Raw genomic sequence first — 17327 nt, 5'->3', positions numbered from 1 at the left:
AACAGACCCTGTTTCTATAGAGTCTTTAAATATAAGGAATAGAGGCCTGTCTATCACATTACTTAACTCCCTTAATACCCGAGGGTGAATGCCATCAGGGCCTGGTGATTTGTCAATTTTAATCTTACATTACTTATTTTTTTCCCAACTTCTACACTACATCAAATGAAGAAAAAAAGGCAACATAGTGTCACTCTGCACAGTAACAGGACTGCGCCCCCATTTAAAACAGCATACTAAAAAATAAAATAAATACATCACTGCAGTAATATCCCTTAATTAGCCCCTATGGTAATAATATCCCCCATCCTGGCCCCCGTGTGTCTCATTCCTTGCTCCAGCCATATGTTCTCCCATCCTGCCCTCATGAGTATCCACCATTCTGCCCCATATGATCTCCCCATCCTGCCCCATCTGTCCCATGATCCTGACCCATCTGTCCCATGATCCTGCCCCATCTGTCCCATTATCCTGCCCCACCTGTCCCATTATCCTGCCCCACCTGTCCCATGAGACTGCCAAATGAACCTGCACCATCTGTCTCCATCCTGCCCCATGATCCTGCATCATCTGTCTCCATCCTGCCCCAAGATCCTGCATCATCTGTCTCCATCCTGCCCCATGATCCTGCATCATCTGTCTCCATCCTGCCGCATGATCCTGCATCATTTGTCTCCATCCTGCCCCACGATCCTGCCCTATCTGTCTCCATCCTGCCCCATGATCCTGCCCCATCTGTCTCCATCCTGTCCCATATTCCTGCCCCATCTGTCTCCATCCTGTACCATGTCTCCATCCTGCCCCCTGTATCTCCAACCATGTGTCTCCAATCCCACCCCCGTGTCTCCAATCCTTCCCCCTGTATCTATTCTGCCCCCTGTGTCTCCAATCCTGCCCTGTGTCTCCAATCCTGCACCCTGTGTCTCCAATCCTGTCCCTTGTGTCTCCAATCATGCCCCCATGTATCCAACCGTGCCCCCATATCTTTCATCCTGCCCCCATGTCACCAATCCTGCCCCCTGTGTCTCTAATCATGCCCACTGTGTCTCCAATCATGCCCGCTGTGTCTCCAATCATGCCCGCTGTGTCTCCAATCATGCCCGCTGTGTCTCCAATCATGCCTCCATGTCTCCAATCCTGCCCCATGTTTCCAATCCTGCCCCATGTCTCCAATCCTGCCCCGTGTCCCTAATTCTGCCCCGTGTCTCCATTCTGCCCCCTGTGTCTCCATTCTGCCCCGTGTCTTCAATCATGCCCCCTGTGTCTCCAATCCTGCCCCGTGTCTCCAATCCTGCTCCCATATCTCCAATCCTGCCCCCATATCTATCATCTCCTTACCTTGCCACACTCCTGCGGCGAGCGATCTTGTCTCCAGGCTGAAAGCGCGCACTCACCGGCGAAAGACAATGACGTCAGATGAGTGGATCGTCTCTCCAGCAGGATACGCCCTGATGCTGGAATGCTATATCTAATATCAATGGTGAGACCAAACCATTTTTTATTGAGCACTGGTTCACATGAGCATTTTTTTGTAATGGTTTTGTGTGTTATGTCCTTTTAATGGTTCATTAAAGGTTATGTTTTAATTTACTTTGTGGGATACTCTCCTGGCTGTGTGCAGCGGAGTCAATGGGAGGAGAAATGACCGAATATGTTGGTACTATTATGGCATGAATATGGCAAACTCAGATTCTGTGATTGATTCCAAACATATTTGCTCAACTCCACTACTTAGCAGCCATACCGTAAAGTGTTACACCACAACAAATACTACCTGAGATGTCAGCCTTAACCTGTTTATGCGTATAATCAAATGCCTTCTTGCAGTAACACCCCAGTGTGTACAGTTGTAGGGAAGGTGACCTGACGGACTTGTCAGAATAGAGAAAGGAATGTTTGCACAGTTTAGACAGGTGTCAGTTATTACAGTGGGGAAACAGCTAGGAAAGTGTAGTGGACGTGCAGTACCTTGGGTTGACCATTAGAGGGCAGGGAGGACTGTGAGCACAGGACTTGACATCAGCTTAGGGGGGGCGGAGTTAGCGGGAACCGGAAAAGATATAAATTGGACAGGAGGGTTCCAGAAAGTTCCAGTCCCCAGGGGGAGCTCAAGTGACGAGGACACTGTGACAGTTGTGGCACTGTGAGGAAAACCCAACCAGGGGGACTGAGGAGAGAGAAAGTCAGGGGGGTGGTCCTGACACGAAGACCGCAATATAGATGAGGCACAGAGATAAAACATACCGCATCGAGGAAGATGTCTGACCAGTAAAATTACTGTTGGTTTATGGGCCTAAGGCGGCCACAGTGACGGACCTGTCAGGAGCGTCAATAAGCGGAAAGGGGCGGTACGTACATATACGTCCCTGGTGAAGAGTATGGCGTGTAATGTGTATTGTAATCGGAGGGCCTTGAAGAGAATTGCGGTGTGCTGAGAGGCCGTCAGGTGGACGGCGAGAGAATAAAACTTGGACCTTTTGCACCCGAAACCTGCCTCCAAATTGTCTCTGTTACGTCTCTGCGTGGTAAAAGAGGGACCACCCCCCAGTCCGGCCCACCGACCCTACACTTGGCGTAGTCGGCAGGATCAATGCCGCTAATACAATATCTTCTGCGGCAGGCCTGCCTCTGAGGAATGGACACGGACTTGGACTGCACTGTTTGGATTATAAACACCTGTGGATTACAAACTACCAACCTGTGGATTACAAATTGGGAGCTCTGTGGCGCATCTGCGTTGCCAGCAGAGGATCCGGGGCAGTACCAGGTCCGGAGCAAGATGGCGGTGCTATTTCAGCGCAGAGGAGAGATCCAGGTGTTTGCCGTTATCCCCAATGGACTAGGGCCCCCTCTTATGTATCCTTGGGGACAACAATATGTACCAGGAGGCCGACGCCCCCACAAACTGGACCCTGACAGGTGGGTGGAAAGGCCTGCTGATGCCCCACCCCGCAGAAGGAGTGGCATAGAGGAAAATTTTGGCTGCGGCTGTCTGGCGCCATTCAAGTGCTGCCCATCGGACGATATGCGGCGCTATGGATGTCGGGGTATCGGGTGCCTGGAGTGGCAGTGGCGCCGGGAGGTCGAGTCGCGTCAGAAAACGTCTTCCTCAGAGTCACATGGAAGGAAACTGGATGCTGAGCGGAGAAGTGGAACCTTTGCTGAGCCAGCAGGAGCGGCCTCTGAAGATACCAGCAGGGAACCTGCCCGCGGAGCTCCTGAGCCTGGAGGCTAGCCCCATCGGACGGCGGGGTGAAGAGCGGAGACTGCGGGAGGATCCGCGTGATAACGTGACAGAGGCCACGGTGCCGGGGAAGGTGAGAGTTCCCCGGTCCCATCAGTGGCTCCGCAAGCGGCCCCCACCATTCAGCCGCAGCCCGCGGTATCCTGTGTCCCGGAGAGCCTGATCAGGGAAGGCCTTACGGTCTACGCGGAGCTGAGCGGGGCCTCCGCCCCTAATCCCGAGCCACCCCGCCCGGCGATGCCACGCTCGGTGTCGCCGATGCGGAACCTGTCGCCAGAAGACGCTGTTGCGTCCCCCCTGCCAGTAGTGACATCTTCCCCGAAGCCGGTCGTTACTTCTGCTATACCGGCTCCGGCTGAAGCCCCGGATGCGGCCCACCCTGCGGCAGCGGCTATGCCGACGTTGGAGCCGGCTGCGGCCTATGTGTCGGTTCCTGTGGCTCGTTCGGCGAGGAATACGGCTGTCCCTGCTCGCCACCCGGTCCCAGCAGCTGCTGGGCCGCAGGCATCATCAGCCGCCTCTGCTCCGCCAGCACCCTCGGTTAAGTCCCGCCCATCGGACTCCGGGGCCTATGCCAGACCCTCCGTTTGGGTCGCGGAGGTTATAAAGAGAAAGAAAGCCCAGGAGCAGGAGGTGTGGAACTTGCTTCATACCAAAGGAGAGACTGGCATGGCAGCCACACGATCCCTGGGACGGCTCGTGTATATGAACATACCCAGAGGATACGGGTTCATACGAGATCTTGTGACCGGCCAGAAGGTTTATATCAACGTTGCTTCTGTCCGTCATGGCCGGGCCTTGCAGGAGGGGACTTAGTATCCTATTATAAGGAGTATTGTCCCCGCGGCTACTATGCAGCAGCCGTGCTCGAGAGCCTGAAGAACACGAGCCCCCGTAGGAAGAACTGTAGGACACTCTCTGTATCCCAGGAGCTCCACGGCTGTGGGGATTCCTTGCTACCAGTCACCGGAAAGTGAATTGGACTGTCGGGAGTTCGTTGCACCGTTGTGCAGGTCATAAGGACAGTTCGCGTTAAGATTTAAAAAAAAAAAAAATGTTGTTTATCTGTGGTTTCTATTTTTGTTTTTCTATGTTCCTCTTACAGGATAGTCTACGTTTACGCCTGACAGAGCGGGGATATGAAGAAGAGAGGGAGTGTCCAGGTCAAAAGAAGGGGGAGAAAATCTGCTAAGTTTATGTTTTATTATATGTTGGTTTTAAAGCACTAGTAAAAAGAAAAAAAATGTAAAAATGGGATACTTGTGATATTGTAAAGTTGTTTTGATGTATAATATGCACAAGAAAATGCAACAGGTGCGGGTAAGAGAGGGTCTGAGCGACCAAAGGGAAGTGTGAGATCCAAAGGGGTCTATGTGTTGAGAAGGTCTGGGAGACCGAGACACCGACCATGACGTGTAACCAAAAGAAAGGCAAAGAGATGGAAGACGTGAGAGAGACAGTCGTCCTAGGTCAGGTCCCTGACACCACGGACACCCCTGAAGGAAGAAGGTGGACGCCGACAATGATCTGGTAGGTGTAAGGCCTCGATCATGGCGTACCGGATAGTGGAAGGTGACAGAAGGGGAGGGTAGGGGAAGGTACACGCCGGAAAGAGAATCCAGGTGTACCTAGCCAATTTGAAAGACGTCATGTGGCATGCGCGCCGGCGAGTAGCAGTAGGCTGCTAGGAGCATGGTGCTCCCGGTTTGGTTCGGCCCCCGTGGATGGTGGGTTTGGCCCAACAGCTGGTCCGACAACAGAAGGTAGGGTAAGCTTCAGAACGACGAAGGCAGGGATTACGATTGTCGAGGACAATAGACAAAGGAAGGGAGAGTGTAGGGAAGGTGACCTGACGGACAGACTTGTCAGAATAGAGAAAGGAAGGTTTGCACAGTTTAGACAGGTGTCAGTTATTACAGTGGGGAAACAGCTAGGAAAGTGTAGTGGACGTGCAGTACCTTGGGTTGACCATTAGAGGGCAGGGAGGAGTGAGAGCACAGGACTTGACATCAGCTTAGGGCTTAAGAAACCATTGGTCATGGGGGGCGAAGTTAGAGGGAACCGGAAAAGATATAAATTGGACAGGAGGGTTCCAGAAAGTTCCAGTCCCCAGGGGGAGCTCAAGTGACGAGGACACTGTGACAGTTGTGGCACTGTGAGGAAAACCCAACCAGGGGGACTGAGGAGAGAGAAAGTCAGGGGGGTGGTCCTGACACAAAGACCGCAATATAGATGAGGCACAGAGATAAAACATACCGTATTAAGGGAGATGTCTGACCAGTAAAATTACTGTTGGTTGTGGAAAGGGACGGTACGTACATATACGTCCCTGGTGAAGAGTACGGTGTGTAATGTGTATTGTAATCGGAGGGCCTTGAAGAGAATTGCGGTGTGCTGAGAGGCCATCAGGTGGACGGCGAGAGAATAAAACTTGGACCTCTTGCACCCGAAACCTGCCTCCAAATTGTCTCTGTTACGTCTCTGTGCGGTAAAAGAGGGACCACCCCCCAGTCCGGCCCACCGACCCTACACAGTCACACATAATGTAAGATTGATATACAGACATGACATATGCCTACGAAACTTTAGTTTTACTTGTGTACTGAATTCACTAATACACTTAGGCCACAATTCATCAAAGTATTTTTGCTAGAATTCTGGCATAATACACTTTGAAAAGTCAGAAAATTTGTGCACATCTCAAAGTTGTTAAAAAAATGTTGTGGCTTTTGCCATTTTCATCCAGTCAGACACACCAAAGTAGGAAGAACATGGGTGGCAAGTGGTATGGCAAAGCCCGTCAACCAAATTCTTCAAAAGCTACAATACTTTAGTGGCCTAACTTAATCCAGAAATGTAGACTTTTGGCCAGGCGCACCCCAGTGGTAAGATGTGCCTAATTCTTTACGTGATCAGTGCGCCTCTTAATGAATCTTACACCTGCACTGTCAACATTAGCGGTATGGTCCGGTACCTATAATGTCCTCTGTAAATTTCTATTCTTACACCCTAACCGCTTTGTAATGAGCTTTATTACACAACATCCTACACTTCTCCCTACCTATCTAATCTCTAAGGCTGGAGTCACACTAACCTGCGCAAAATACGCTCCGTATTTTACATGCGTAATACGGATGACAGACCCCTAAACAGTGCTCCGTATGTCATCCGTAATCAAGGTGTGGTCGCGTATTTTGCGCATGTCTGCGTCCGTATGTAATCCGTATGGCATCCGTATGGTGAGATTTTCTTGCAGGCTTGCAAAATGGACATATAATGGAGCCCTATGACAGTTTTAATAAAGAAATGAAAGAAAAGATATAGACACATAGAATGCATATATATATATATTTATATATATATGTATTCTATGTGTATATATCTATTCTTTCGTTTCTTTATTAAACCTGTCAGTGTGAGTTTACTGTATAGCGCACTGAATTGCCGGCTTTGCTAAAAGACACCTGGTGCGTATTTCTCGCAAGTCACACGTGTGTTCCGTGTGTAATCCGTATTTTTTGCGCACCCATAGACTTGCATTGGTGTACTACGGGCGTAGTACGCTGATAATCGCAGCATGCTGTGAGTGGCACGGAGCGTAGAATACGGATGAGAAATATACGGCTGGTGCGAGGGACCCCATAGAGAATCATTGGTCCGTGTCTAATGCGTGCTTTTTGCGCCTCTCACTCTCCCGTATTCCTCGCCAGTGTGACCCCGGCCTAAGGCTGTTTACCCATGTAAGCGTTTTTTTCGCGTTTAAGCGTTTTTCCTGGTAAAAACGCTTCAAAATCGCATACAAGAAGCATCCCATTCTTTTTAATGAATTCCGCAATTTTTGTGCACATGATGCGTTAGTTTCTGCTAAAAAAAACGCATTGCGGAAAGAAACGCAGCATTTCCAAGTATATTCTATTAGCAGGAGGATGCTCTTGTAAAAAACGTGAACAAAAACACGCAAAAAAGGTGCAAAAAATGCATAAAAACGCGCGTTTTTTTCCTGGGAAGAAGTCTGTTTTTTTCTACATACGTGGGTACATAGCCTAAAAGTAGGTTTTTTTTACTCCATTTCCGGTGGTGTTTTGTTTAAAGGGAACCTGATTGCAGAAATACGCTATTAACCTGCAGATATGGGAATTATCTGCAGATTAATAGTGTTACTAACCTGCCCAGCGCCCTCATTTAGCCGAACGCTGTCAGTCACAGGGTGGGAGAAGTGCCGATGCAGGTTCAGTCACCGCTCTGAGTATACAGAGTGATAGCTGTAACTGAGCCCCCGGCCCTGACTGACAGCCCTCCCCAATGCAGGGAATCAGTCAATGCGAGGGTGCGGTTGCAGAGCTGTGACTGAACCTGTGTCGGCACCGTCTCCGTGAATAAAACGCGATCGCTACATGGAGAAAAAAGTAAATTTTCTCCCTGCAGTGTTCGGCTAAGTGCAGGCGCCTGGCATGTTAGGAATGCTATTAACCTTTAGATTAACCCCATATCTGCAGGTTGATAGAATTTTTTCTGTTGACAGATTCCCCTTAAGAAGAGCCTTTTAAGATGCCTTGTAACCATAGTCTGTGGGAGATGCGCTTCTATCTCTGCCATCACATCTTCTGTGAAACAAGAGGTCATAAGGTGGCGGAGATAGTAGTAGTGAGTGACACCCCACAGCTTCTACCACCACCCTCCAAATACGCAGTAGAGCTGTATGCATGCACCCCGGCTTCATTGTTACCCTGCACATGCCCAGGGAGGCAGCAGTGATGTAGGGCTGCCAAATGCCAGTTTTTCAAAGTTGGCGCTAATGGCTGACAAAGTCCTGTGTCACCGCTGCTTCATTGTGAACACAAAGTGCGTTCATAAATTTGGTGTGCATACACCCAGCTTACTGCACATTAACAGGGATACAGAGATCTGCAACTACACATCCCCACGCACACAGACACACGCACGTTACCATATACATGGATGCACACATACACAGGTCACCACAGAGGCACAAACATCACCATGTACACAGACACGCACGTTACCATATACATGGATGCACACATACACAGGTCACCACAGAGGCACAAACATCACCATGTACACAGACACGCACGTTACCATATACATGGATGCACACATACACAGGTCACCACAGAGGCACAAACATCACCATGTACACAGACACGCACGTTACCATATACATGAATGCAGACATACACAGGTCACCACAGAGGCACAAACATCACCATGTACACAGACACGCACGTTACCATATACATGGATGCACACATACACAGGTCACCACAGAGGCACAAACATCACCATGTACACAGACACGCACGTTACCATATACATGGATGCACACATACACAGGTCACCACAGAGGCACAAACATCACCATGTACACAGACACGCACGTTACCATATACATGAATGCAGACATACACAGGTCACCACAGAGGCACAAACATCACCATGTACACAGACACGCACGTTACCATATACATGGATGCACACATACACAGGTCACCACAGAGGCACAAACATCACCATGTACACAGACACGCACGTTACCATATACATGGATGCACACATACACAGGTCACCACAGAGGCACAAACATCACCACATACACGGACACACGCACGTTACCATATACAGTCATGGCCAAAAGTATTGACACCCCTGCAATTCTGTCAGATAATACTCAGTTTCTTCCTGAAAATGATTGCAAACACAAATTCTTTGGTATTATTATCTTCATTTAATTTGTCTTAAATGAAAAAACACAAAATAGAATGAAGCAAAAAGCAAAACATTGATCATTTCACACAAAACTCCAAAAATGGGCCGGACAAAAGTATTGGCACCCTCAGCCTAATACTTGGTTGCACAACCTTTAGCCAAAATAACTGCGACCAACCGCTTCCGGTAACCATCAATGAGTTTCTTACAATGCTCTGCTGGAATTTTAGACCATTCTTCTTTGGCAAACTGCTCCAGGTCCCTGATATTAGAAGGGTGCCTTCTCCAAACTGCCATTTTTAGATCTCTCCACAGGTGTTCTATGGGATTCAGGTCTGGACTCATTACTGGCCACCTTAGAAGTCTCCAGTGCTTTCTCTCAAACCATTTTCTAGTGCTTTTTGAAGTGTGTTTTGGGTTATTGTCCTGCTGGAAGACCCATGACCTCTGAGGTAGACCCAGCGTTCTCACACTGGGCCCTATATTATGCTGCAAAATTTGTTGGTAGTCTTCTGACTTCATAATGCCAAGCACATGGTCAAGCAGTCCAGTGCCAGAGGCAGCAAAGCAACCCCAAAACATCAGGGAACCTCCGCCATGTTTGACTGTAGGGACCGTGTACTTTTCTTTGAATGCCTCTTTTTTCTCCTGTAAACTCTATGTTGATGCTTTTGCCCTAAAAGCTCTACTTTTGTCTCATCTGACCAGAGAACATTCTTCCAAAATGTTTTAGGCTTTTTCAGGTAAGTTTTGGCAAACTCCAGCCTGGCTTTTTTATGTCTCGGGGTAAGAAGTGGAGTCTTCCTGGGTCTCCTACCATACAGTCCCTTTTCATTCAGATGCCGACGGATAGTACGGGTTGACACCGTTGTACCCTCGGAATGCAGGGCAGCTTGAACTTGTTTGGATGTTAGTGGAGGTTCTTTATCCAACATCCGCACAATCTTGCATTGAAATCTCTTGTCAATTTTTCTTTTCCGGCCACATCTAGAGAGGTTAGCCACAGTGCCATGGGCTTTAAACTTCTTGATGACACTGCGCACGGTAGACACAGGAACATTCAGTTCTTTGGAGATGGACTTGTAGCCTTGATATTGCTCATGCTTCCTCACAATTTGGTTTCTCAAGTCCTCAGACAGTTCTTTGGTCTTCTTTCTTTTCTCCATGCTCAATGTGGTACACACAAGGACACAGGACAGAGGTTGAGTCAACTTTAATCCATGTCAACTGGCTGCAAGTGTGATTTAGTTATTGCCAACACCTGTTAGGTGCCACAGGTAAGTTACAGGTGCTGTTAATTACACAAATTAGAGAAGCATCACATGATTTTTCGAACAGTGCCAATACTTTTGTCCACCCTCTTTGTTATGTTTGGTGTGGAATTATATCCAATTTGGCTTTAGGACAATTCTTTTTGTGTTTTTTCATTTAAGACAAATTAAATGAAGATAATAATACCAAAGAATTTGTGTTTGCATATCATTTTCAGGAAGAAACTGAGAATTATCTGACAGAATTGCAGGGGTGTCAATACTTTTGGCCATGACTGTACATGGATCCACACATACACAGGTCAACACAGAGGCACAAACATCACCATGTACACAGACACGCACGTTACCATATACATGAATGCAGACATACACAAGTCACCACAGAGGCACAAACATCACCACATACACAGACACACGCACGTTACCATATACATGGATCCACACATACACAGGTCACCACAGAGGCACAAACATCACCATGTACACAGACACGCACGTTACCATATACATGAATGCAGACATACACAGGTCACCACAGAGGCACAAACATCACCATGTACACAGACACGCACGTTACCATATACATGGATCCACACATACACAGGTCACCACAGAGGAACAAACATTACCACGTACACAGACACACGCACGTTACCATATACATGGATCCACACATACACACGTCACCACAGAGACACAAACATCACCATGTATACAGACACACACGCTACCATATACATGGATCAACACATACACAGGTCACCACAGAGGAACAAACATTACCACGTACACTGACACATGCATGTTATCATGTACATGGATACACACGTCACAACAGAGACACAAACATCACCATGTATACAGACACACGCATGTTACCATATACACGGATGCACACATACACACGTCACCACAGAGGCACAAACATCACCATGTACACAGACACACGCATGTTACCATATACATGGATGCACACATACACAGGTCACCACAGAGGCACAAACATCACCATTTACACAGACACACACATTACCATATACATGGATCCACACATACACACGTCACCACAGAGGCACAAACATCACCATGTACACAGACACACGCATGTTACCATATACATGGATGCACACATACACAGGTCACCACAGAGGCACAAACATCACCATTTACACAGACACACACATTACCATATACATGGATCAACACATACACAGGTCACCACAGAGGAACAAACATTACCACGTACACTGACACATGCATGTTATCATGTACATGGATACACACGTCACAACAGAGACACAAACATCACCATGTATACAGACACACGCATGTTACCATATACACGGATGCACACATACACACGTCACCACAGAGGCACAAACATCACCATGTACACAGACACACGCATGTTACCATATACATGGATGCACACATACACAGGTCACCACAGAGGCACAAACATCACCATTTACACAGACACACACATTACCATATACATGGATCCACACATACACACGTCACCACAGAGGCACAAACATCACCATGTACACAGACACCCGCACATTACCATATACATGGATCCACACATACACAGATCACCACAGAGGAACAAACATCACCATGTACACAGACACGCACGTTACCATATACATGAATACACACATACACAGGTCACCACAGAGGCACAAACATCACCACATACACAGACACGTATGTTACCATATACATGAATGCAGACATACACAGGTCATCACAAACTCATACACATCACAACGTATATATTCACACACATACACTTCACTATGCACACATACAAATGCATCCATATGCACATCACCATTTAAACGGATGCACGTATACAAACGTTACCGCAAACTCACATACATCACCATGTACATGGATGCACACATCACTACATATACACAGGTCACCACGTGCACACTTTTACACACTTCACCACGTACACATTCACACCACCACATACCACTCATGTCACTATGCACACACTCACCCACGCAGGTCACCACGTACCCGGTTACGCATATACACAGTTCACATACACAGACGCACATATACAGATATCACTACATATACTCACACATTTCACACAAGGCTGAAGTTGGGAGACTGGACAAATAAGATACCAACTTCAGCCTTGTCACATTTCACCACATACACACTTCACCAAGAACATGCATGTACAGTACACATACACATGTCATCACACACACATACACACAAACATACACAGGAATACACTGAATTGAGGACTTGAAACTGCTTTTAATCACACAGAATGAGACATACAAAAAATTCCACTCCTACTTCTGCCTGCCTGACAGATATGTACCCTAACTGCTCCCCTCCAGCTCAGTTTCAACAATGCATCCCCCCAAACAACTTAAGGGCATGTCACACTAAGAGATATCGCTAGCAATATCGCTATAACTAGTGACGTTATAGCGATATTGCTAGCGATATCGCTATGTCTGATACTTACCTACAACCCGCTCCCCCGCTGCTTATCGCTGATCGCGCGAGAACAGGCTGGACTGTTTCTCGTCGTCAGCTTCCTGCGGCGCTTCCTGCTGTGACGACGAGCGACGCGTGGAGCCGGGCGGGAGGACGCAGGATCGCCTGGTGTGACAGGTAAGTAGCGACCCCTGTCCCCAGCGATGTCGCTGGTGAGATCTGCCTGTGTGGCAGCTCACTAGCGACCACTTAGCGATGCACCAGCGATCCTGACAGCGTCATATCGCTGGTCGGGATCGCTGGTACATCGCTAAGTGTGACAGTACCCTAAGAAGCAAAGAGACGCCTTATCACAAGCCCCCTTGAATGCCTGTCACATGTTGCGAGGCGGTCTGCAGCCTCCTCAGCGGTGCTGCACTGTCTGCTTCCTGCTCTCCGATTTGTAAGGGACTGGAGCACACAGAACAGGAAGAATACAGTACAGCCCCTAGGGACGGCTTCTCCACCAATCAGAGATCTGGAAGGACATTGCAGCCTTGAGTGACCACTGCTCCACCAATCAGGATGATGCTGCTTGTTGCGAAGAGCAAATGAAGACACAGTGCGGCTTCTGAAGTAATGTGTGGCTGAACGGCAACGTCCCAAAGCTGCTGCTAGGAGACCAGCCCCAGGGGCAGTTGCCTCTCTGCCACCCGGGCCATCCCGCCCCTGACTATTGCCATGCGGGCCCAGGCCCACGCGGCAATAGAGTAACTGAATCCTGCATCTCGGATGCAGGTTCAGTTACTGCATCGGCAGAATCCTCCCACTGTGGCAGTGTGGCACAATGGGCAGAAGTGATGGGGCCCTATGCGGGCCCCCTCTGCTGATCGGGCCCCATACGTCAGTCAGGGCAGTAATTTCCTGATGGTGGCCCTGTTGAAATGCTTCTTATGGAGCCACTACTTAGTTGCCCTGGCTGTGTGTCATGTCATGTTGGAAGACCCAGCCATGACCCATCTTTAATGCTCCTACTGAGGAAAGGAGGTTGTTGGCCAGCTGGCCAAATTCTCACAATACATGACCCCATCCAACCTCCCTTCAATACGTTGCAGTCGTCCTGTTCCCTTTGCAGGAAAGCACCCCAAAAGTATGATGTTTCCCCCACCATGCTTCAAGGTTGGGACGGTGTCCTTGGGTTGTACTCATTCTTCTTCCTCCAAATACAATGAGTGGAGTTTGCGACAGAGTCACTGGTGAAGTGATGGAGGGGAGATACGTGTCACTGCGCATGATGGCATCAGTGATGTAACATGTGCCTCTAACAGCCGCTGGTGGAATCATGATCCACCCGTAGCTGTTAATTACTTAAATGCCGCTGTCAATCTCTTACAGAAGCATTTAACTATTGCTTTCCGGAAGCGCCGGAAAACCCGCCCGTGACCCCGTCATATTATCGTGGGTCACCGATGGGTTGGCATAGCAACAAGAGGTCTCCAGCAGACCTCTGTTGTTGTCATTGCTCGATTGCCATGAGTGCCGCCCCAGTGGTCAACGCTCATAGCAAGTGAGCATTTCTGCTACATACAGGCGATCTGATCACTGCCTGTGTGTAGCAAAGCAGATCAAAGTACTGCAGCTTCTAGTCATACATGGAGACTATTGAAGCATGCAAAAAGTAAAAAAAAAAACGGTTTTAAAAATATTTTAAAAAGTTCAAATCACCCCCCTTTTGCCCCATTCAAAATAAAACAATAATAATAAAAAAATTAATCTTTTATTTTTATATAGTGCTAACATATTCCACTGCGCTTTACAATTCACACACATTATTTATACACATATTTGGTATCGCCGCATTCAGAATTGCCCGATTTATCAATATAAAAAAAAATGAACCCAATCACTAAACGGCTTAAAGAGAAAAAAATTAAAAACTTCAGAATTACGTTTTTTGGTCACCGCTACATTGTAATAAAATGCAATAACGGGCGATAAAAAGATCGTATCTACGCTAAAATGGTATCACTAAAACATCATCTTGGCGTGCAAAAAAAATGCCCTCACCCAACCCAAGATCACGAAAAATGGAGATGCTACAGGTTGCGGAAAATGGCACCATTTGTGTTTTTACTTTTTTTTTTTAACCAAGAGATTGGATTTTTCTTTTCACCACTTAAAAAAAAAAAGAACCTAGACATGTTCAGTGTCTATGAACTCGTAATGACCTGGAGATTTATAATGGCAGGTTAGCTTTAGCATTTAGTGAACATTGTAAAAAAAAATACTGTGGAATTGCACTTTTTTTTGCAATTTCGCCGCACTTGGAATATTTCCCCCGTTTTCCAGCATATGATATGTTAATACCAATGGTGTTATTCAAAAGTACAACTTGCCCCACAAAAAACAAGCCCTCACATGGCCATTTTGACTGAAATATAAAGAAGTTAAGGCTCTGGGAAGAAGGAGAGCGAAAAACGAAAGCGCATAAACAAAAATACCTCTGGTCGTTAAGGGATTAAAGCTGCACTGGAAAGGTGATCAGACAGACAAACAGAGTAAATGAAAAATACCTGTTACCCAAAACAACAGAAACAAAGATAACAAAACTAAAACACTGTTGTGGCTCAGCGGAAAGAGACCCCGACCATAGAACCAAGCGTTTTAATTCAGAAGTGTGACACAAGTGCTAAATATGAAAAATGATAAAGAAAACTTGGTTACTGTAACCTGTGTATGTGTGTTGTAGGGATTTAGCTCATTGGTAGTTGGCAGCACTCACACCGGCATGCAGTTTCTTGTTCAAACAGGAAAGTTTATTATCTCTATAAACTTCTCAGCCTCTTGCAAAGTTCAAGAACCTTACACAGGTCCTCTATCTTTCATACACAGACCAAAATACCAGAGGTGCTTTCACCTCTACTTCCAGACAAGGAATGAACAGCTCAGCTGCCCTTTGAAACCAGCTGCACCTTCTGGATTGGAGGGTGTCAATGACTAGTTCCACCCATCTCATCTAATCATTCCTAACAAATCTGGATCCGGATATTGATCCTATTAACCGTCTCAGCGCCTCCTATTCAGGATTCTGCCAGCTGCTTGTCTACAGCGTTAATATACTCACCAATCGCCATCTTTCCCAGTTTTCAGTGCCACTCAGGTCCCCTTCTCAGTCACGTGACTTTTATTTCGACTTGTCGGATCACCCTGGGGTTTATAAGTGAGCAGGAAATTACTTTTAAAATGTAAGTCCATGGCGCATCAGAACGAGGTAGTGTGATTCGGCTGTCTGTAAAAGAAGTCATGTGAATGAGAAGAGGAAACCGGGGAAGACAGCGATCATTAAGTATATTAACACACTTACACTAAATTATGTACACATTTACACATTAAGGTTCCAGGAATAATACGTTTTGTGGGAATGCTTCTATAAATAAGAAACTAGCAATAATCAACATAACACCGTCCTCTTTCTTTCTATGACATTATTTTTTTTTTTTACTAATGGGAGGGACCTCTGTTTTTCAGGACACTCAGGATGGAAGATACTCACATGATGATCGGCGAGCCCAGATGGAACAGAAAAAGAGCTGGGCAGAATGGTTACAAGACCTAAAAACTTTCATCTGGAATCCAGAGAAAAAAGAAGTTTTAGGACGAAATGGAAAAAGCTGGGGTAAGAAAAGGAAATCACTACGTTAGAGATGTCTCCCATATGATTGTATGCAATCTGTGAACTTATCATATATTGGTACTGCGGTGTGCCTGTCATGGCGAGGATATCTAATGCTCTCAGCTAATAGCACATGTTCTCTTTTATCCAATATCTGAATTGCATCTCATAAAATAAAAGCAAACATGTAATATGATTCACTTTTGCCACATTACTTTTTTTTTTTTTTCTTTAAACAAAATTAACACAACTTAACTTGATATCTTACTTTGCACCATTGCACGATGTTTACACCTTTCATCTTGGTGAAAAGCAGTTTCTTCGCCGATTTTTAGAATAGTGGATTCTTATTCTTTTTCGATGTCTGTTTTAAACTTTGCCTTTAATAAATAAGTCTAAAAATGTAACAGTTGGCTGCAGCTTCCAGGACATTCCTTGATGTTTTCTGAAATAAGAAGCGAAATGTTGCAAAGACTGACACCGTTTTAGATGGGACATTTTTGTTCTTTAATTAAAACATGGGAAATGAATGATAAATGTAGGTTATTGACTTTGTGAACAGGTTAGGTTTTCTCCTTAATGCACACTATGCTTAAACATTCAGTATGTCAGCACCACTACTCGGACATTTCCCTTGGTCTTCTAGTTTTACTTCAGCAGATATATTATAGACATTTCAGTGCAAGTTGGAAGTATTTTGATATGTTTATACCTTTTGCTCGCTTTATGACAAGAGGATAACTTCTCTCTTCAGCCATTCGATCTGCAATGTAGAACAATCTCATGGCAATTAACAATAAGGGTACGTCTCCACGGGCCGTATTGTCAGCGCTTTGGACGGAGTGGAAACCCCGCCCCACCCAAAGCGCTGCCCCCTACTGTACGCGCCGCATGTCCGGAAACGCAGGGTCGCCAGATGCGTGGTTGCACACATAGTGGTTGCACACATTTCATAAAA

General features: G+C 46.6%; 1 protein-coding gene across 3 annotated transcripts in view; it reads left to right on the top strand.

Moving 5' to 3' along the window:
* ATP1B4 (ATPase Na+/K+ transporting family member beta 4) overlaps positions 1-17327 on the top strand; it is a 170399-nt gene that overhangs the window by 108040 nt on the left and 45032 nt on the right. For all 3 annotated transcript variants that reach the window (XM_073547592.1, XM_073547591.1, XM_073547590.1), the window contains one exon: positions 16225-16372. In XM_073547592.1, the coding sequence (XP_073403693.1) occupies positions 16270-16372 (103 nt within the window). In that variant the 5' untranslated portion in view covers positions 16225-16269. The remainder of the gene's footprint in view (positions 1-16224; positions 16373-17327) is intronic.

The sequence above is a fragment of the Dendrobates tinctorius genome, unplaced genomic scaffold, assembly GCF_039654945.1.
Source record: "Dendrobates tinctorius isolate UK_male_01 unplaced genomic scaffold, ASM3965494v1 ptg000154l, whole genome shotgun sequence".
NCBI classification, from domain to species: domain Eukaryota; kingdom Metazoa; phylum Chordata; class Amphibia; order Anura; family Dendrobatidae; genus Dendrobates; species Dendrobates tinctorius.
The sequence above is the reverse complement of the archived record's forward strand: the minus strand, read 5'-3'. Positions and strand labels throughout refer to the sequence as shown.